Source organism: Dinoponera quadriceps, unplaced genomic scaffold (assembly GCF_001313825.1).
Source record: "Dinoponera quadriceps isolate SergipeBrazil2010 unplaced genomic scaffold, ASM131382v1 scaffold1252, whole genome shotgun sequence".
Lineage (NCBI taxonomy): Eukaryota > Metazoa > Arthropoda > Insecta > Hymenoptera > Formicidae > Dinoponera > Dinoponera quadriceps.
In genome coordinates this window covers 1,125,577-1,148,065 of record NW_014555363.1, presented here as the reverse complement: position 1 = coordinate 1,148,065, position 22,489 = coordinate 1,125,577, and the positions used below count along the sequence as shown (strand labels likewise).

The following is a 22,489-nucleotide window of genomic DNA, read 5'->3' as shown; positions in this document are numbered from 1 at the left end:
TATATATATATAAAACGCATAAAGTATTAATCAACAATGTGCAACAAGAGGTTTATTTTAATTATATCCCTTGATATTCTTTTTTTGTTACATTAAAAATTTTGTATATATATGTTATATAGTACATGAGTAAGAACAAACCTTCCTTCCTATATTCTTCTATTCTAGAGAAGTCGATCATTTTGTGTATTCTGGTTAAAATTCGCGAATGTGATACACAAAAATCAGAAATATATATATTTCAGTCTATTTTATTGGTACTTACCGAAGTTCTTTGCGGCAGATCGAAAGCGATTTGAACCTCTACCACGGTGAACACTTTCGATACCTCGCTTTTCGACGCATCTGACGGCAAAACTCAACAAGATATTCGCTTTCCGTAGCTGTTAAACGAGACCTTAGGGTTACACGAACGCACGAGAAACTTACTTTCGGCACTCCCGATGGTAATACGCGCGCGAATTCATCATCGACGAGCCGGAATCACGAGATGTGAACAAACCGTTTACTCGCGCCTGAAGTACGGCATTGTCGACGCGACAATTGCGATTCTCGAAGTATTGAACGCGCCAACTTCACTCGGCACTTTCACTGTAACCGCCTCGTGAGATGTTCACCACACCTTTTAACGAAACTAATGTTAACGACATCATGTTACAACACATACGCGAGACTCATTCTCGGCACTCCCGACGATAATTCGCGCGCGAGACGCTCTTTCGGCAAATCGAGAATCTGAAAAACATTTCGAGTTGTAATGCAACGAATAGCCATCAATAGTGCTAGTTCTCTCGTTATACTTTAAATCTGATTGGTGATAAACCTAATGGACTTAACCAATCGCATTGATCAGTTATTCAACTAATTGGCCAATGCGATTGGTCAATTCCGTTGAGTTAATCGTCGATTAGATTTAAACCATGATGGTAAAAACGGACATAAATCTATTCTGTAACTTTCAATGATAATGTCATCGCGCAGATAAAATATATGGTAGAAAAGCTACGTAAAGGAACGGTACGATGACAGCATTATCGTTAAAAATTACAAAGATTTCATTCGAGAAGCACGCTATCAGCTTGATTGCATCATTCTATTTTTATCGCTCATTACACATAAAATAGGGATAAAATAACGCAATAATGTCGAGATAACACGCTCCTCGAATGCAGCCAAAATAGGCCTGCAGGGCCCTTAGTTTCGAAAATGTGTGAAAAATATCGCATATCATAGCTAAGGTCCATTTCACATTGCAAACGTTAAAGAAAGAACGTGATTGGTCTGTACGGTGTTTCAACACGCTTGCAGCGTAAAACGGACCTTAGCCATCGGCGACATTTTTCATGTATTTCGAGAATCAGTGTACAATAATCTTAACCGTTTTTTCCGTGAAATATAGGCTATCGGCGGCTACTTAACTAGTTATAACAAACGCACGAAACTTACTTTTACAACTCTCGACGACGATCGTATCAATACGCCGGGCTCTCACTCTCGACGCGAGTCGGAATTGCGAGAAATACCGCACAGTTTTACTTAAGTCCGACCCGACGCGCCATAATTCGTTTCATAACTTGAATTGATCTGTTCTTCGTAACTGCACAAAGTGGCATCTGAGCTGCACTCAAAGTGCAGCTTGGAAATTTGACGCTCTGCAGAAGAGAAAAGGAAATATTTTTTCTTTTCCCAATGTTTAGCCACAAATTTTTTAAATCTAGTTTCATGTACCATTTGATGTTGAAAGAGTAAAATATGCTTGTGAAAGAAGGAAACGGAAAAATTATGAAGATGGTGCAGCTATGAAAAACAGATCTGGTGGCGTAGCGGTCGAAGTAATGCAGTACGCATGCTCGTGAGAACACTCACGATAGCGATTCTTTTACTTATTACTGCAAACCACGTAATTCGAAGTGTGATAAATATTATTGAGTTCTAGTGTGCGAAATATTAATTATACAAACGCTGAGCGCTTTTGGCTTTTCTGTGAGATAGCAATTCCCGGCGGTCGTTCAGCGATTATTCGCCACGGCAGCTTATTTTCGGCGTTTCCGGTGATAGTAATCCGTGCGCGAAATCCATCTTCGACGAGCCGGGATTTTCATATTTAAGCCGCGGCCCGGTTGCAATGCCAGTTTCCAAGGTATATCCAAGATTGACGCGCAACTTTGTTATTTTTACACCGCGACCGGAAAGTCCACCACGTGACTGAGAGTCGACACGGCATTGGCTAATGTGACGAATAAAGATTGAAAAATGCATTCAATTTTGGCTCGCTTTGCAACGATTGGTCGAGTCTCGTTCGTCGACGATAGTCCAGCACCGGTTTATCAACAATAATAGTATTCCGTCGGCGATGCGGCCAAAACGAAGGCTCGGCCCGCGACGAGAGATCGAATTTCGCGGTCGAATGGCGTTGCGACGCCGGAAGTTCGGCGCAGAACGCAGCGTAGTGGCGTGACATCTCCCGTACGATTCGCTCGTCGTCCGCCTGTTCGTCGTCGGTCGAAGCGCGATTTGTACAAGCAAGTGGACACGTAAAATGGCGAATTACAGTTGTTATTTACTCACGCAAGTTGCAAGGAAGTAAAGGCAAAAAACGGACAGATCGCGATACACGGCCGTCACTTGCACGAATGTTAGTGCGTGTTCACGCCACAGACGCAGGCGATCGTAAGTATCGTTGTCGTTGATTCGTTCGAATTAAAACTACGCTCTGCCGACGCGTGCTGATGATCGTGTCGCCCGTCGTCCGTCCCGGATTCGTCCCGAAAATTTGCCGTGCGTTCTCTCCGCCGCAAATGATCGAACTCGTCGTGTCTCGCCCAGCCGGGAAGTAAAGTCTCAATACCGGCGGCCCTCCATCGCCGGGAATAATCCCATAATCCGTGAGACGAGGTTAGGAGTGTCCGAGAAGGGATCCTCCACCGGAGCTGATCCCATCGTGCGTTCATGAGGGTATATTACCCGAGTCTTATTTTCCGTGATTAACTCATCTCATCTCATGTGCTCAATCGAGGAATGTGATAGGTCTTCGTGGCGATCGTCGCATCGGAAAGACAAATAGACTGTCCTGCCAAGATTATCTTTGTTCCCCGATTTTTAGGTTATGAACTGTGCCAGCTTCTAGCGGTCCTGACGTTCGCTGTATCTTGTGAGAATATTCTTCGTCAGTCAGATCAAATCTGATCACGGGGCGAACGAACGTACCGTTTTTCTCTTATGAGTTGTGTTCCGGGATAGGATCGAATTCTATATTAGGTTCCGCGAAAATTCAGTGTCGCGTTAGTATTCGTTGCTAAGACATTTCACTGATAAGTCTCTGCAAAGTTAATTAATTTGTCCGTGATCAGCCGTTAAAATGGATGGAAACGTTGTAGATGTGTTTCTAAATACGATTAATACACCAATGGTAGAATACTATGGTATTCTGGTCTTAAATGTTTACATTTTTATATACAAGTATCTTAAATGTAAACAATTCATATATGTGTACATATGTGTGTGTGTGTAAGAAAGAGAGAGAGAGGAAGAAAGAGATATATCACATTAATGATGCAAAAAAATATTAACTTATTTAATCATATCATTATTTATTTAACATTAACATTTATTACCTTATTGATTTTTTTATACAAAAATAATTAGAAGATATAATAATGTCCAATTCAATGATTATTTGTTAGATGTAAACTCTTTTCGTTCAAAGCAAGAATCAGTGATCTATGTATGTGTGTAGAAACATATGATATATGTTATGACATATGATTATGTTGATATATTAATGTATATATGTAGTTATATATACACATGTTTTATTAAAAACTTTTGTTTTTACTATAGTGAAATGATTCTGCTGGTTGATAACTTACAAGATACAAAGTTCCTTAGAAACTACATTTATTCATGTTGCACGAGATACGTATTTCTAAAATTTATTAGAACGTAACTCGTGATATAATTTCTCCTGTTATTTATATATGTCTGATATGATACTGTTTTATCGTGTACACACATATAAGACAAGTAAATATGCCAAATTATATTTTATAATATGATTATCATATTTTTATAAAAATACATAAGTGATATGCAGGCTGCATATAAGTATATTAAAAAAAAAAAGTGTCTTTAATACTCTGTTACAATAATACTCAGATTTTTTATACATACATACGATTATAATTTTGAATGTTTACACATTTCCCTCTCTATCTTCATTGTAGTTATTACACACTGTTACAAGTAAAATTTTTATTTGACAACCAAATCAATACATAACTCACCTATCATACATACATGTTCATCTCTGTGACAAATTCTTTTTTAATAAGGATATAGAGTCTTTGAAGCACATGTTGTACAAAACTTTGATTTTCTTAAAATGGAAAATAGTTATATTTGTGAACTTTGGAGATATATATATATATATATATTTCTACAGCAATACAAGATTATAATTAGTAGAATATAATTTGTTTTTAAAATCTAGTAGAGGAAATAATTTCTATAGGAGACTACTTTAAAAGTTGAGTAATTTGCATTAAAATACCACCGAGTTTTGGCTACGCAACCTTCATATGTATATAAATAAATTTCCATATGGACAAATTGCATGATATTTATAATATTTACAGTTTACAACTATTGAACAATTTACACATTAACCATTAAATCTACATACATTTCAGCTTTCGATTTTCTTTTAATTTCCTCAAGAATTTTATTATATAATATTCATTTATCTTTTAAAATATTAACAATTATAAGTAAAACTATTCTAAGCAAAAGTCCTGTATAATTTATTATTATTTTTAATAGGTTGTGTCGTGCAAATACTAGTGCATCCTTCTACAGACATGGTATTGATGGATTGGTCTAACTCACTGTATTAGGGGCAATCTTGATCATCATTGATTAAGAAAAGATCACCTTTGTAAACGATTAAGTCTTGAATAATATGGCACAATATTATAATCTTGTGACCAACTCCAGTGGTACATTCTGCACTATAGATGGGCAACGGGTTCAGTTAATTGTTGAAGAAGTTAATAACGGTGGTAATGGTTCACAACAGATTGTGACTTATACAGCTGCATCTCAAAACAGCGAGCACACAATATTTTCGCCGCAAACTATTAATTTGGGAAATCAAATGTCTGCAACACGATTGGAACAAGGGTAATTCATTTGGCATGCAATTACTCAAACGTATCTGAATAGTAATATAACAGTTTTTCTAAGCTTTCCTTAATATACATGAAATCCAGAATCTAATTAAAAAATTTAATTAAAGAGTTTAATCGAGCTTATAAAACTTCGAATATATTGTTTGTTTAGAGGGAGAATAAATGGGACGTTGGTACATGGTGCTGGTTGTGAGAAAATACACTGAAAATGATTCCAAAATAATAAGTGCCTTGATGCAAATATTTCAGTTTCGTAATGTAACATTTTAATCTTCATGTACAATAGGCTATGCATTCTGATTGGAAGTTGTCTTGATTTTTTAATATAGCAGAAACATCAGCTTCAATGAATATTTAATAGACATGCAAATTTAACAATATAATATACTTGGAATGTATTAATATGTCCAATTTTAACAATATATTAGTACAATATGGAAAAGAGATACTAACATATCAGGTGCTTCTTAAAGTAGTCTTCTATTATGCTATCTTTTTTTACATGTACATATAAACATACCTAAATGTTTTAATTAAATTTTATATAACACAGAAAATGTGGGGAAAATAAGACGTTATTATAGATAGCTCTTTATTTTGTAAATATAAAATAAATTTATAAATATAAAATAGTTTTAAAAAATATACATATATACTTCAAAGATATGTATAATTATTTCAGAGTATTAGATGTGACAATATTGCTATCTTTACGACAATAGAACATATTGTAAATTATATGTAAGTGGTGTGAAAAAATTAAAGATTTATTTAAATGTTTTGGAACAAATTTCATTTATAATCGCTTGTACGCGTGTGCCTCAAAGAAAGTTTTGATTGTTAAAGAAGATTGTTAAACTAATCTCATCATAATCTATCATATTAATATGTCAATTATCAGGTAAAGAACTTAGATAATAATTTTGGAACATATAGAGCAGACATGAAATTTAATAAAAATTAATCTATGTAGGTTACTTGTAAATGAACTATAAGATATTTTTTAATGATATTAGAACAATGTATTGCACATAATATAGGTGCAAATTTTATTTAACATGTATGGTCTAGGAGCAAATTTTTGTATTAAATATCGTATCAAGAGAAAGAAAGTCTTGTATTTTTGTAACATATACATTTCAAGTATTATTTTTTATTATATGCATTGTATGTGCATGTTTAGTTATCAACTTGTTAATATTGTGTATTAAGAAAAGTATTGTTCATTAAGAAAATTTTACATATCTGAAAAAGTAAAATTAATAGCATTAAGTAAGATAAGGATTATCTAAATTAGAGAGAATACGTCCAAGACAGCATTCAATTTCTTCTTAAAAATATCAACACGATGCACAGCTTGTTTTATTATTTCTCTAAGACTTGTATTGAAAATTATCGCTTGTTCATAAAAGATTATATCTCGCACCCAGATAGTAAAATGAAATTTGTAAAATATACCAATGCACCGTCTTCCTCATTATATCTTCATCTAACATTTATTAAACACTTATTATGAGCATTACACAGAATAAAGGGATTTCTTTATATTATATTATCACATTCATTTAATCTTGACAAAAATTATATTTTAGAAAAGTGACTTTCATAAATTTTCATTTATTATGTGTAAGAAGACATAATATAAGGATAAGACGTTCCATAAATTTGAATAAAGCAACAAATTTTTTTATTGATTAATGAAGCGTATTTGAGCAAAACTAATATTTAAGTTCATAATGCAACAAAGATAAAGAAGACACATGTTTATTGATATCATACATATCCTATTCATAATAAGATATACTAGTAAAATAACACTATAGCCAGTATTCATAGTCAGATCTTATATTTAAGATCGTCTTAAATTTATCTTCAGATGCTTCGTAGCTAATGAAGTGAGCCATACAGTATCTGAAAATGAGCTTAAAACCGTCTTAAATACAAAATCAGACAATGAATATCGGCTTTAGATTATGTTTATTGTAGTTGTTTCTTATTTTTCAGACAAAACGTTTATATAATCAAAACGAACAGCATAACTGGAACCCAGGAAATATTGAAATCTAATACCGTGAATCCACGTATAATTAGTGAAAATATTCCGAGCGTTGTCGACAATACAGGTGAATATTAACGAATGTATTTAATGCACTATATTTGCGTGTTTTATAAAATATTGTCTACGATTAAATTTTGTTAAGTTTAAAAGTTACACAAATAGCATTAGTAGTCGATATCCTTCTTTCCTATGTTTAGGATTCTGTTCTATATCCTGTGTCAATTAGCTCTTTTTTTCAGGCACTAAAGCAGAAAGTAAAACTGAAGGACAAGAAATACAACGGAGAAAAATGCAAGATGCTAGTACTACTATTACGTCAACAAAACAAAATAACTTACAAGAAAAGAATCAGACTGCCATTGTAACTAAAAGTACAGTGCAAAACAACATCGCATCAATAGTGAGTGCATATTAAATTCAAGCTACGTATTTTGGCAAAAAATTAAATTGATATATTTTACATATGTATAAACACACAAACGTATGCTTTTAGTCGCCCGTATGTATAAATTCTGGTTCATTTAAATCTGGATTAGTTGATAACAGTAAAGTATTGAGAGTCCTACAGAATAAAAGCCGACAATTGACAAATAGTGGTCAAACGGCCGTAGTATCTCAGACTTCAGATGGAGTAAATGTGAAGTCGACTACCATGGAAAATCGACTTCAAAATTCGAACGTTGTGAGTTCCAAATCCGTGTCATCCGTCTGTGGCAAAGTGGTCAATCAAATGGGACAGAGTATACCTATTAGATCGATTCGTGCTTCTAATCCGAATACATCACATGTACGGCCTGTAGCCATGGTTATACCTGAGATGTCTAAGACACCATTGAGGGCACCGCAGAGTCCGGAACTGTTACATTTGAGTGAACAGATCAAGCAGACCAAAATGAAGCATATGCTTCAAAAGCAAAAGCAGTTGCAGAGCGAGCAGCAGAAATTGCAGCAAAATAACGTACAACGACAGCTCCCTAATACTTTGCAGCATCCTATTCAAATCTCGCTGAAAAATCCCGCGCGTGGCTCAATAACCCCAAATATTGCTGCTCAGCCAAAAGCGCAGCAAGTCTTACCCAATTCGCAAGGGCAGCAACAGATGCAAAAGCCATCCATGGCAACGTCTGTTTCTCCGACTGTACATAATACGCACAGTGCTACTCCTATGGATATTGATACCTCAGAATGTATACAGGATAAAGGACACCAAATGGCAGAGCCCTCTTCACCGAATAACGATAATAGCCGAGCGACCGAGAGTATCGCTTATCTCCAAAAAACTATCAAGGATCCAGCGAATACTATAGTTCAGCATCAAATTAAGGGCAATATTGCGAAAATGTTAGTGATAGCTACTGGAGAGCAAAGATTGATCACGTTCGACATACCGAATGAAGACTGTACCGTGCACGATTTATTGGATCAGGTATATAATAGAGAACAGGTAGATTCTATATTTTATTGAAGATTTGCAAGATGGCTACAATATGATTGTCCAAGTTGTTGCGCAATAAGAAAACATAGGGGGATTAAATATTTTTGAAAATAGAATATTTTACAACATTAACATATATATAATCATTTTACATATTGTATTAAATATTTTTAGGTGAAAATTACATTTTCTGACGAGACATCTGTCTCTTTAGTGCTTGATCCAGCATTGGATATAAACTATATTGTTGACGCTGGTTATGGGTCATGTGATCCCGCACCTCATGATGTCAGTGATTGTAGTTCTACTCCAGAGGTTGTAAGCTCTACTACAGATAATGAAAATGCATCTCAAAACACCAAGTAAGATATCTTACTGTCTATATCTGAATTTGTATCATTATGTCTTTATCATTTAACAGTCCTACGTCTATTGATAATGGCGCTATATCTGAAAAGATTGTTCTATTATTATAATAATTATTATAATGACTATAATTCTATTATATGCTATATTATGTCATTTCTTTGATAAAGGATATTAAAGTGACAATTAATGATGTTTTAGTGCCTCGGACGAGAACAGTAATCCCTCGATAGCACCTAATGAGGTAAGCTTTCTGAGTATATTATAAAAAATGTTAAGATAGAGAAAGGATATTGGCATAAATATTATATTAACAAAATCTTGTTTCATATATTATAAAAGACTCCTTTTCTTNATATATATATATATATATATAATTCCTTAATTATGCCAATTTTTTTTCTTTAAAATATTAGTAATATTACCATATTTAAATGACGCTTTTCTCTATATTAGTAATATATATTAATACATATATTATACTTTATGTACGTTACAGCGAAAGCTTGAAGCGTAGCTAATCTGTGAAATGTTTATACAATTCTGGATTCAACCAACTTAATTAGTTAACTCGAAAAATATAAAGATTCATAATTATTTTGAGCTATGGCCAATAAGTTCTGGCCAATTCCAAAACCTGGTTTTGACTTATCGACCTCAGCTCAAAAAACTAACAACATATTTGCATTTATAGTTCTTCTTTAAAGAATAATAAATTTCACAATAACTACAAATATGAATCGATATTGAGAGAAAGAAATTATTACTCGCTCTCGGTATTATTCTTTATAATGTACATAAATATTTTATATTTATATATAAATTTTATATATATACGTATTTTTATTATATAAATATATTTATATTTTACAAAACAAACTTAAAAACAATGAATAAATAGGCAAATCAGTTCAGTTAATTAATGTTATTTTAACTGTATCTTACTTATCTGTATTTTTATTTATTTGTGCAATCTAAATATAATGATTGAAATGACAGAATACGAGCTGCTTTACACGACATTTTTTCCGTAGAAGCTGGCTGTAACGTATATATTATAAATAACTGAATTAACGTATATAATATAAATAACGAAATAACGTATATAATATAAATAACAGAATTTTTGTAACTAAATATAAGTGTGTTTGTGTATGAAACTAAATTGTTAGACACATATGTATAATGCTATAAAATGTAAAATGTAGATAATGCTAGTTCAAGTTTGGTAACAGCACACTGCTGCGGCCGATAAGGATTCTGTAACATATTAAGGAAGAATATACATAAAAGCACATGTTTCGAAACGAGTTGTATTACATGTACGAAGTGTTTCGTGTTATTAATAGGAGCCTATTTTGGTCAAGGGATCGGTAGCTCTGTGTCCATACTGCGGTTACAAATCGGTTCACTTCTTCAACCAATGTGAACGATGTAGCACAAAATTTACTAAGAAGTTCGAGTCAACTCCCACAAGAAAGAGGATGCTGACAAGTCTACCTGTCGATGTAAGGATTATGACTGAAGTGCTGAGAGACCGATATGTGCATCACACTATTAGCATAAATATTCAACTTGCATTTGCATAACGAATGATTGAATAGCAAATTGTATAATGAATGATAGCGATTTGTCACGCGACTGTGAAGTTTACTTAACATTAACTTAAGATTTCTTGTGGTAAATATTAATATTAGCGGCGATCTCATAGATTTCAATGCCTTGACATGTCAAGGACATAATCCTGAGTAATATTCAAGAGGTTTTTTGCGGTGCTCATTGTTTATTAAAAAGTTATTAGCAAAAGAAGTTTCATTAATAAGATTTTTCGACACTATAGATTAAATTCATATTTATTCATAATCTACTATGGTAGATCACGAGTAAATATAAATTTAATCTATATAGTGTCGGAAAACTACATAGTATTAATACAACTTTTGTTGCTAATAACTTTTTAATAAACAATGAGCGAGATGGCTAATATACCTTCTGAAGGTGACTGAGGAGAGTGACTTCTATTATATATGTCAAGGTCATTGAGATCAGTGAGGTCGCTAATCCTTAATTTATTATATATTTAGTTTTACTATTTATATTACTTAAGATTTTATATTAATACAGCGTCTCTGAATATAGTCATAAAAGAAGGTTGAAGAGCTTTTATTTCAGCATAGAAGAGTTTCGTGAAACTTAGAGCAGAGGACTAATTGTAGAGTGAAAACGTTGCTCTACAATATTGTCATGTAATTTTCAGGTCATGTTGAAAGCAGGATTTGCAACGGTCATCTTAACGCGTGCCATGTGTTTCTATTTTTATTTCTATAAATTCTTCTTACCGATATCTTTTGTGACAATTTGTAATTTCGATTGTATAATATCTTTACAGATATTCTACAAGAAAAATAATGAGCGAAATGCTATGAAAGTGGACAGAATAGAGCGAGACGGTTCCACGTGCAAGCGCCCCAGAGGAAAGGGTAAAGGTGTAGCTTTAAAACCAAAGCCTATTAATAAAGAGCCAGGTACGATAATTGTATTGTTTATTATTTACTGTTGGTACGCGGAGCACAGCTGCAATAATAACGACAATTTATTATCAATGTTTAGAATGTTTGACAATATCATCCGATGAAGAAGAAGAGGGTAAGACTAGAAAGATTGGTATCAATAGCAATGCAGTACTTGGTAATGCATGCAACACCTTCGACGATGATGTGGACACCATCTTAGAAAAAGAACCTATCATTACGAACACTTCCGTTTTTAATCCATCATCACGTTGCGATGATGAAATGAGTAGTGAAGAAAATAGTAAGGACATTTTTCTTATAAAAAGCACATATGTGACTTACGAACAATACACGTAAAGGTAATGCACAGATATAATAACGGTGTAATCGAATTGCAGGATTATGCGATCACAATCATGGAATCTATGGAGATAACAGGCCAATACCGCCCACAGCTCTACAGTGTCGAACTGTCAGAATAGGATCCTATAAATATATTCCACGGGAGAAGATAGTAATTTCTCAGAGCGGCGTAAGATTTGGAGTACCTTTGTTAGAAGACGGTAAGGTCGCTTTCGCATCTATTTTGCGAGAAACGTCTGCTGGAAAAATGATCAAGTTCCTTGATATATTTTCATATTTTCCAGGCCAAAATTTTGTTACTTTGGATGTGAAATATAGTGAGATAGTTAAGGTGCTGATTCATTTCGGGAAGACAATGCCGGTATTATTTTTTTATACGTCTACAAGTATGGGAGCCATGATACGTGAATTGCTGGGAATGCAAGATCCGAAAGGTCCTTATTACGATCCTGCTGGAAGAGGTATTTATGCGATTTATACATATAAATATTGCGGATAATTTTAAAGAGTACTTTCAATGTTACTTATTTATTCTGTTTATCATTTTTGGACGATATAAACGTATCGATTTTTGAACGTTACATTGCATCCCACATAACATAAGTAGATCCTGAGAATATTCCATGAATATATACAGAGTAAATAACTAAAAGTGTTACAGGCTAATATTACTGAAAATGAACGAGATATGAAATTTTTATTTTTCAGCAACTGTTTGGTATCGAAATAAGTACTGTGTAACGAAGTTAATTTTTTTTTAGCAAAGTTTGAAAAGTCATTCCAAGGTCAACTTCATTTTTTTAAATAGAATCATATTGTTTTTTTTTTTTAACACAAATCGATTCTTCTATTCATTCTGTGTGTAAAAGTACAGAAAATAGGGTAAGGTCATTGAAAAGTGAATGCTTTATTCAACAATTTTATTCACAATGCCTGCTTCGATTCCAAATAATTGCTGGAAAATAAGAATTTCGTATCTCATTCAGTTTCATAAATATTAGCCTGTAACACTTACGACGATTCTGTACATATTTTTCGGAACCATGTATTTCATAAGAGTTAGTGGTCTATTAGTATGTAAAAGTCTGTGGTTTCGACCACGCAGAATGTTGCGCTATTCCGCACTCAGTGGATTAAAAGCGTAATAGCTTTTAGCAAACGAAAAAGACAGTAAATATTTAATAATTTCATTACTTTCTATAGATCACACTCATAAGCGTATAACGTTATTACCGGATGAGTTAACGAACGACTCGAAAATCAAGTTGAAAAGTATATTCTTACCTAGAGGAAAGATGGAGGAGTTGAGTCCTAAAGAAGCAAATGATATTCTTCTGCGAGCATCGCCTATGGATGTATGTACTCAATCAGGAATTACATTCCAGCTCATCGTCTAATACAGTGCTTGGAATTACTTGCACTTTCGACAGCTACGTCTACTTTCTTCTTGCCTCTCTTGCTCGCCCAAGCGATTGACAGTCGCAGCTCATAATTTCAGGACCATGAAATTTATAAGGCCTATAAAACCCTAATTATTGAAAAGTTTTTACTAAAACTAAGATTCTACCGTTGTAATTGTAACAATATAATTGTGTTGACAGCATATAAAAATAACATATATAGAAGATTAGTTTCAATAAGGATTTTTCAGAAATTAGGAAGTGTTTCACAGGTCTCATGAAATTGACGGTCCTGAGTCTGAGTGTAACGAGCATGGCTGCGGTCCGAATTACACTAATGGCGCTGCTCACGACACTCACGATCGAAATGAGAGCACGCTAACAACGATTTCATTTCGGACAACCACCGCCCGTAGTTGTTGTAAATATAGTTCTTAATGTTACATAACCTAATAGAACATGTTAAAGACAGAATAAGCTCACCATTCAGTGGGGAGCAGTAAAGTAAAAATTGCGTGAACATTTAGTGAGTATTTGAATAATGAACAAACTAGCATTATTGTGGTTGAGAGAAACTGCATTCTTGGATTCGTAGGATGATGATGAATATATGAATTCCATAATTTACTTATTTTCAAGTAGTAATGAAAATGAAAATTAAATTATAAGGAATTTGCACATAGTTTAATTTTTGAATACAAACAGGAAAAAATTAAACAGAAAATGTCGATTTGAAAAATTTTGTTTCTAACGAGATTTATGTTGGTACTCTTTTTCCCGTGCAATTAACGTATCGACAATCCATCTCCAGATCATAGTCACTATAAGCGCGTGACGTAATGAATTCATGACGTGTGAATTCATGACATCATTTCACCTACGGAAAGCGCTCAGGGAGTCAGATCGAAGTTACACCGACGTAAGCGCACAGATAGCGCTGTGAGCATGACTTGGGTCGCAACCTGTCAATCGTATGGCTCAATGGGCGGGCATGAGAGGCAAAGGAGAAAAATAAGCGTAACTCTCGAAAAAGAAAGTTCAAATAATTTCGAACACTGCTCTATCGTAACGCATACGCAACGCTTTTATTTACAGAACCAACAGGTCACTAGTATTGTACGACGACAGAGCCAAGGCTCACTGTTGAATATTACCAATGACAATGGTAGCATACAAACGTAAGTGACACTTTTTCTTGAACAATCGATTTTTCCCTACCTGGCATCTACATGCCTCTTATTGTTTCACATTATTCGAGTTTTTCCGTGCTTGAAATTCTCCCTCACGCCAAAACTGTTTTCGCAGGATAACTGTGTATCCACCCCCACCTGCAAAAGGTGGTATAGCCATCAACACGGAAGATTACTTGTGCCTCGCGGAGGATCAGTTTTTAAATGATGTGATTATAGACTTTTACTTAAAATATTTGACTTTAGAGGTATTGTCGGAATCTGATCAGCATAGGACTCATGTGTTCAGTTCGTACTTTTATAAACGTTTAACCAGCCCACACGCCCAAGCTGCCGAAAATCCTGCGCAGATGACACCCGCCGCAAAGCGACACGCAAGAGTACAGAAATGGACTAAGAATGTTAATATATTTGAGAAGGATTTCATTATAATTCCTATCAACGAGCAGTAAGTAACTCGGAATTTGTTCAGTAACGTATGTCACTGAGATGCCGTATTAATAATACAATGTTGTATTCAGTGCACATTGGTTCTTGGCTATTATCTGCTTTCCCGGACTAGTCGGAAAAGTCGCCCCGAATAGCGAGAACGACACTCGCAAAACTAATACGCAAAAGACTAAAAAGATGAAAGAAGTGAAAACGAAAGCTGTTACGATCGGCTGTACAACAATAACCCCCGTACCTGCGACTATCACGATAGACCAACCGGACGACGGTTCGGAAAGAGATGAAGCTGAGGGCGACGACGATGAAATGGAGATAGACAGCGACGAAGAGGTAGAATATAACATAAATTTCATTTCTTTCTTTCTTTCTTTCTTTCTCAAAATAAGTTGTAACACGACCATGTATTTTATTCATAGGACGAGACTGAACAACCCGAGCAAAACATACAAATTAAAATAAAGCCCGGTATTGTGAAGCTAGAGGAGACAGTTAAAGTGTGAGTTGCGTACATCGTGTAATAGAAATACAATTAATTGCACGTATATTTGTATTGCACAATATTTGAGCACTTTCATTTAATTCAATTTGATCTAACTTAATTTAATTTGATTTCTAGTCCCTGTATATTGATATTCGATTCACTAGCTGGTGCCAGTAGAGCACGAGTGGTTGCCACACTAAGGGATTATTTAAGTTGCGAACACTTGGCCAAACTTGGAGTAGAACAGATCTTTTCGAAAGATACTATTAAGGGCGCCTGCCCAAAAGTACCCCAACAATCGAATTTCACTGATTGCGGTTTGTACGTACTACAATACGTGGAAAGTTTCTTCCAGGTTAGTAGAATATTAAGACAGATCGAAGAATATAAGTTATCGTAAATTATTTTTCCTAAAATTCTGAACATGACAATAATAACTTCTTTCGATCATATGTTCTTTTAGAATCCGATTCAAAATTATACCTTGCCAATTAAGGCGTTGAAAATGTGGTTCGAGGAAATAGTCGTGACGAGGAAGAGGGAAGAACTGTCGGATCTACTTATTAAGTTGGTGAATGCCACCAAAGGAGACAGAACCATTAATCTGCCCAGTGTGAATTTTCCCACGCAAGACGGCAAACTGAAGCCGAAGAGTGAAAATCAGATAGACGTGAAGGTTGCGAAATCGGAGCTTGAGAATAAGAGAAAGCCTACGACTGATGCTGACTCACGTATTAGCATGTCGGTAGTGGCAGAGAGTACTGAATCGAGTAATGAAGTAGTTAATAGAACTTTCCAGATCATTCCTTATTCTCAGTGTATAAGTTCTAATTCGACTGACAGTAATCCAACAGAACTCTTGACCGAGCCGAAGACTACGAGGTATATACAACGTAATCTTTTATAGTTTTGCAATCGACGATAATTATTGCCCACGATATCACAAATTGCAACCACACACGAATGTTCCTAAACTGATTCCACTTCCTCATCGCCTTTGTCTGTACCTCTGTGGATACTTCGACCCTCTCCAGAGCGAAATACTCCCGAAATACATTCCCATATCGACCAGAACGCGCAGTAGACTAAGAATTAAATATATTTTCATCCATATTTTTTTGTATTATATTTTTGCAATGTATTTTTCTCGCTTGTGTGTATTTTTATCACGGCTCACATATCGAGTATTCTATCAATTTTCAGATCATCGAGTGAAACGATGTCCTACCTTAAATCTAAACGAATTCCCAGGCTAATGTTGAGAACGCAGACTCCGGACGATTCTCAAGCTGCTAAGAAGCACAAAGGAGAACCTTTTAATTCCTGTAAATAAATGTTATTTTCCTTTTTTACAGTGATAAGATTAATGTTAATCCGCATAGACCATGAAAATTCATTTACCATGTAATAGGAAATGTAGTTAATACTTCATAAAGTGAATAAAACTACAGACTACTTGATTCCTGATTGTATAATTGATGTTTTTTTTATTGATCTTTGTATATGGATTTTGTAACGAGTTGGTATTATATTGTCAAGCCTGTGAAGTGTGTTTCCTGTGCGGCTGATGCATCGAGATATATCGAGTATTCAAGGAAGCGTTAGCGGACGCGTTTATGCGGCGTCCGAACGTCTCCGGTGCATTGCGCAGGAAGCACGCGGTTCTACGCGACAATCCGATCGATTGTATCACTGAAATGAATTGTATTTACGGAAATGCATCTTCAATTGAACTGAATCCGTTTGGTAGTACGTATTCTGCACGTGATCTTATTTTCATCGCGAGAGTTCTTCGGCCGTGCGCTTTGAATTCCGATTCACTCTGACCAATGGGCACGCATTGTTGCCGTCGATTCTACCGTCCGCAGCGATTTCGGCGAATGGCTATTTAAAGCCGCGCGACATACCCGTGTAGATATATTCAGTGCTCGGCAGTTTTAAATAACCGCTAAGCGAAGACCTGCTCTCTAATGTCAAAACGAGGCGAGGTATTTACGAAAATCGAGACATCGGCGAGACCTCCCGTCGGCAGAGAAAGAATGACATCATCAGCGTGATACGGTGGTTCTATCTCTCTTTCTCTCTCCCCCTTCGTGTGAGTACTTACTATTGTATTCCGGCGTTACATCGAGAGATACCGTACATTCTGTAGAATCAGTAAATATTAATTACATAACGCGCGTTCATCTCGCTGTATCATCGAATATCACACGAATCAAGACGCGGAAATGACGAATAACCGATATTAATAACAACATATTTGTTAATCTGTCCCGATTGCATAATGAAACGATACAAAAACCTGGTGAACACTAACGATAAGAGATTATATCGATGTCATGATTTCCTTATCAACAGTAAGTGTAATGTAACACATACACGTAACGCACATCGTTAGGCGAGCAATTATGATATCAGTGTATTGTCATTGTTGTTCTTTGGTATTCACCGGGAAGAAGTTTGATTATTTAATTTATTTATGTAACGTCATTATACTTTAATTATATAACATTTTATACCGAACACGCCGGTCATAGGTCCCCTAAATCACGCACGCCCGTCACTTTCGCGCGTTTTCGCTGCGCTCGCGCTTGTCCCACTCGTTTAAACGTATATGACTTAATAGGATAATGCCTGCAACATTAGTCGCCCTGGCAGTGTCTACGCTGTACATTGTATTCACGGTATGGCTAGCGCACTGGCTGAGGCTGTACGCGACATATTTCATCGAACAGCCCCTCGTGAGGTCTTTGTTCTTAGAGGCGATCGCTACAGCGGAACTCTGCGGGGCATGCTTCGAACTCATTATAAGTAAGTCGACTTGCCGTTGATCAGTGCGCGCTCGAGGCATCGCACGACTAACTTAAAATAGTCGGTGAACCTGTACACGCTACATCACGTATTTCTTACCGTTATAACTGCACTTGCGTATGCAATTTTTGACTCTGTGCGTACACGGTGTAAGGCGGGAAATCGTGTAACTCGCTCTAGGGAATGGTAAAGCATATTGACACAGTATGTACACATACACGCACTCGTATACATCCGTGGACAATGATTCGTCCTTCCCTATAACTAATGAAGCGAGTCTAGGACAGATATTTATAGTCAGATGTTATATTTAAAACCGTTTAAAGTTCATCTTCAGTTGCTTTGTAACGAGTGGTCACTTCATTCTTAAATTCGTTTTCAGATGCTGTACGGCTCGAGCCGTTCAACCTTTTTTTCATGTTGCCTTTTTTTTCTTATCACACTAACGATGACGGAAGGTGTATCGTTCGATTATTTAAAATATTTCCTTCTTGAACGAAACGAAAAGTTAAGCTTTTCTTATTTCTCCAGTTGCGGACAATTGGGGCGTGTCAATGTACGGAATTTATCTATTTGTGCTGACGGTTTACTGGTCGATGACCTGGGGCGACGCGTCGGCGTGCCCCTACACGCATCTGGAGGACGTGGTCCTGGGTAACAAGTCCTTGCGCATTGCTTTCCTCTTGATATGGGCGGAATTTCTCGGCGGTATCGCCGTGTTTAAGTACATACAGACGCTGTGGGCGCTCGAAGTCGTCTCCACGCACAAGAACCGGGCGTTCGGTGCTTGTACCACGGATTTACAGGCAAGACCGGGCTTACTTTTCGGATATATGCTACCAGATGCGGCAACTATCCAATTCATTTCATACGGAACGTTCTCCATCGTTGTTAAACTTGGTTATTTAGTTATTAATTTTGCTAAATTTAGAAAAAATATTGCGCGAAAATGTTATTCTCTTCAGCAAAATTATCCCCCGCATATCGGAAATTATCATATATAATTGTTAATTCGATTAACGCAATGATTTCTAGGTACCTGTTGTAATCGGAGCTCTTGTAGAGGGCACCGCGACGTGCATATGTAGGGTGGTGTCGCGCGTACTGGGTGACCTAAATCCACGATTCAGCACGGCCATCGACTCTTTCGTGGGGACGTCTCTGGTGGTTGCAGGTCGGCGAAACGTTTCGATATTTTTAGCGACATGAAAGATACCGCTTCTTATGTATCGTTGATCACTTCATGACATACCGTGTATTGCAGCTTTCGATTATTCCGGCGGTTACTTCAATCCCGCATTGGCGACTTCGTTGAAATACGGTTGCCTGGGCACCACTTTCGTAGAGCACGTGATAGTGTATTGGATCGCAACGTGTGTCGGATCTATCGTCTCTTTGCGCGTGTACAAAATGCCGTTCGTGCAAAATTTTGTTGAGCAACGCAAGGAGAAGGTCGCCTAAGGCTTACGACGACGGAAAGGTTTACCTGGCCTTTATGTGCAATCTTTGTTGAATGATTTTAATGTATGTTAATTCTTTGTTCAATTATTTGTCATATCGTTCTAAATTGGTGGATATAACGCGTCGTTATCGTCGCAAGTTAATATTTTTTTTTTTTTAACAACAACGGCAACGTAATTACTCCTCCACAGGTAATGACGATTACCGTTATTTTTTGTAGATGTGTAGATACTTTTTGGCACTGAGATTTTTATATACACGGAGGCGATAACAATTGCCAAATGTTACAATAGAACCGAGGCGAGAGTTCGTAAACGAGTGGTCGCTGAAAATTGGTAAAAAAGTAACAGAAACTGTTAACGACTCGTTACTTTTTAAATGAGAGTAAAGATGAGGAATTCTTTTTTAGAGGTGAGAATATTTAGAGGTGAGCAGCTTTTTTCAATAATTACGAGCAAAAAGGGATAACGAGTTACTTTAGGAATATAAAATTTCCCAATCTTGATATTGTCCTCGTCATAACTTGCGCAAATCTACAACAACGCGTAAAACGTGCCGAAAGATATTGTGTAATTCCACTTACGATTGTATATCGCGAATAATCACAGTCACGCGTGATATTTAAATAAATTCATTCAGTAACAATAAAACATGTCTTGTCAGTAACAATAAAACATGTCTCATCCTCATTTTTTTTATAAAATAATTCGGTGTGAAGAAAGCGTATAATTTTTTTCAAGAATATAAATCCTCAAAAGATGCAGCGCCAACTCGGAAGTTATATCGAATGACATTTAATATTTGAAATTTACGTGATATAGAGAAAAGTTGGATGAATACATAATGATATACTAACAATTAGACAAGAGAAGTACGATTGTTACAATCAGAGCGTTTCGACCCTCACGTAGATCTTTTTCCACGAAAACATCTGTTTATAAACATAAATTTGAATGCTAAGAACATTCGAACGTGCTAAGGTTATTCAGCCTGAAGGTAGACATACACTGAGTGAACAAATAACGAATAAACAGTGAATGTATAATATGAATGTGTATATTTGCGATTAAGCACGTAAGTATTTTCTTTGATAAATCATCTTATGAGTAAGCCGGCCCGAAATGTTCTATTCGAATTCGTTATGGCTTATACGTTTTTAATCTTTTACAACGAAAGTTTGCATTTACTGTACATTCCTTGTTCGTTCCTTCAGTTCACTCAGTGTATACCCAGCTTAAGAAATCTTCTATATTCAAAAAACCCCAAACAAAATATTACGTTGTCCTACCGTAAGATTAATATAAAAGAAATATATCCGTGATATGATTTTCTAAATACATAGTTCTCTACGACAATCTTTATCAACAGTGTTCCTGGTTTTATATATTCCTCGCGTAATTTTATGTAGGTAAGTAAATAATGCCACTTCAGATTTCTTTCAGATCCTTCCACTAGATGTTGACATATTTCAGATTTAAACAATTGGTACGTAAAGTCTTACATTACATCAAAGAAAACACAAAATCCTTTTATATAAAACGTCTTTAAGACGTCTCAACGAAAGGAAAAGTATAACAGCCAACACGGCTCTGTCCATACATCGTAAGTTTCATGTTTTCATGTATACAATTAACAATTTAATTATTTTATCGTTTTTGCGATAAGCTATATATTGTTCAATGATGTCAATATTATATATTCGTTTAAGTGGCACATATCTCAATATGGATGCGATTGGAATGGTTGCGTACTCTCTCAAGATATATTTTTCATTGGAATTATTAATAACTCCACTTGAAGTAATTGTCAGTTATACATGCAGTAATAAGATTGTAAAATTCATGCTTTATGAAGTAATAACTACGATGCAACAATGCATACTGAATTACCAAATCACTGCAGGTATACATTTAAATCGTGCATCTTCCTTATCATTATATTTCTCTGTAAACGTGCGTGCAGCGTTGTACATTTGTTTCTTCAGCTACAATGAATGAACCAATAATGTTTGCAACCAGTACCTTTATAGTAATGTTAATATGGTTAACACGCTGGCGCACTATAGAAGGTTCTCCTAACGTAATATTTGAGTATATGCTAATATATACAAGAATGCGCAAATATGGTATATTTATAATATTAGCTAAAATGCTGGGCGGTTACATCGCATTCAAAGTTACGCGTGTAATATGGGACTATTTAGAAACAGGATACACGTCAGTAGGTTGCTCTGCAATATTTGATGAGGTAAGAGACCAATGTATGTGATCATTTATAACAGAATATAATTTATTTTTTGTAGTGTATAAAAACAAATTATTAAATATTATTAAAACAATGTTCAGTTGATAATTGTTTGCTCACTGGATATATACTAATTCTGAATTACTCTCTCTCTCTCTCTCTCTCTTTCTCTCTCTCTCTCTCTCGGAATTTAACTTATAAAACCTGGACAGATTTGGTATATTTTATTTAAAATTTTTTATAAAACCAAAATACAAGATGTTCTGAAAAATTTTTAGAAATCTTTTCACCAGGATTATTATTAAAAAATATATTTTTTTTTAAATAATGCGTATGTTATATATATATATATATATATATATATATATATATAGATATAATATATGCATATAAATTTTAATATTAATTGTAATATAAACTTACGTAATTCAATATGTCATATTGTATATAGAGTGAGCTGTGACTTTATACATATACATATACATATACATACATACATACATATATATATATATATATATATATATATA

At 35.2% G+C, this 22,489-nt stretch overlaps 3 protein-coding genes across 8 annotated transcripts in view; all 3 read left to right on the top strand.

The window, feature by feature from the left end:
- Positions 1–2,425: 2,425 nt before the first annotated feature.
- On the top strand, positions 2,426–16,903 carry LOC106744013 (sentrin-specific protease 7-like). Of its 4 annotated transcripts, none has more exons than XM_014618396.1 (19): positions 2,426–2,670; positions 4,819–5,178; positions 7,191–7,309; positions 7,485–7,645; positions 7,739–8,671; positions 8,855–9,042; positions 9,248–9,290; positions 11,436–11,571; positions 11,657–11,860; positions 11,958–12,122; positions 12,207–12,383; positions 13,126–13,277; positions 14,418–14,500; positions 14,628–14,960; positions 15,034–15,292; positions 15,379–15,458; positions 15,579–15,798; positions 15,907–16,325; positions 16,647–16,903. In XM_014618396.1, the coding sequence occupies exons 2-19, from the start codon at positions 4,958–4,960 to the stop codon at positions 16,774–16,776; spliced, it is 4,023 nt and encodes a 1,340-aa protein (XP_014473882.1). In that variant the 5' UTR covers positions 2,426–2,670; positions 4,819–4,957; the 3' UTR covers positions 16,777–16,903. The 4 variants fall into 4 exon arrangements, with proteins under 4 accessions (XP_014473882.1, XP_014473884.1, XP_014473883.1 ...); XM_014618397.1 differs by lacking the exon at positions 2,426–2,670 and adding an exon at positions 2,731–2,955; XM_014618398.1 differs by lacking the exon at positions 4,819–5,178 and having other exon boundaries at positions 2,430–2,670.
- A 495-nt stretch (positions 16,904–17,398) lies between these two features.
- LOC106744014 (aquaporin-11) lies at positions 17,399–20,365 on the top strand. 2 transcript variants are annotated; one of them, XR_001374417.1, is made up of 6 exons: positions 17,399–17,538; positions 18,070–18,254; positions 18,786–19,060; positions 19,290–19,428; positions 19,519–19,778; positions 19,936–20,365. XR_001374417.1 is itself a non-coding variant. In XM_014618400.1 (5 exons), the coding sequence occupies exons 2-5, from the start codon at positions 18,074–18,076 to the stop codon at positions 19,713–19,715; spliced, it is 792 nt and encodes a 263-aa protein (XP_014473886.1). In that variant the 5' UTR covers positions 17,399–17,538; positions 18,070–18,073; the 3' UTR covers positions 19,716–20,058. The 2 variants fall into 2 exon arrangements, 1 of the variants encoding a protein (XP_014473886.1); XM_014618400.1 differs by having other exon boundaries at positions 19,519–20,058.
- A 93-nt stretch (positions 20,366–20,458) lies between these two features.
- The window catches only part of LOC106744015, a 3,257-nt gene continuing 1,226 nt past the window's right edge, over positions 20,459–22,489 (top strand). The window contains exons 1-3 of one of the 2 annotated variants that reach the window (XM_014618402.1): positions 20,459–21,317; positions 21,424–21,617; positions 21,700–21,962. In XM_014618402.1, the coding sequence (XP_014473888.1) occupies positions 21,440–21,617; positions 21,700–21,962 (441 nt within the window). In that variant the 5' untranslated portion in view covers positions 20,459–21,317; positions 21,424–21,439. Of the gene's footprint in view, positions 21,618–21,699; positions 21,963–22,489 lie in introns of both variants that reach the window. The other variant, XM_014618401.1, reaches the window with a different exon arrangement.

Bases quoted from the DNA above. Each gene is read 5' to 3' on its own strand.
- LOC106744013 (XM_014618396.1), top strand. From the start codon at position 4,958: ATGGCACAATATTATAATCTTGTGACCAACTCCAGTGGTACATTCTGC. The intron at 8,672-8,854 runs GTATATAATAGA...AAATATTTTTAG, and splicing joins TGCACGATTTATTGGATCAG to GTGAAAATTACATTTTCTGA. The intron at 9,043-9,247 runs GTAAGATATCTT...ATGATGTTTTAG, and splicing joins AATGCATCTCAAAACACCAA to TGCCTCGGACGAGAACAGTA.
- LOC106744014 (XM_014618400.1), top strand. From the start codon at position 18,074: ATGCCTGCAACATTAGTCGCCCTGGCAGTGTCTACGCTGTACATTGTA. The intron at 18,255-18,785 runs GTAAGTCGACTT...TTATTTCTCCAG, and splicing joins ATGCTTCGAACTCATTATAA to TTGCGGACAATTGGGGCGTG. The intron at 19,429-19,518 runs GTCGGCGAAACG...CGTGTATTGCAG, and splicing joins GACGTCTCTGGTGGTTGCAG to CTTTCGATTATTCCGGCGGT.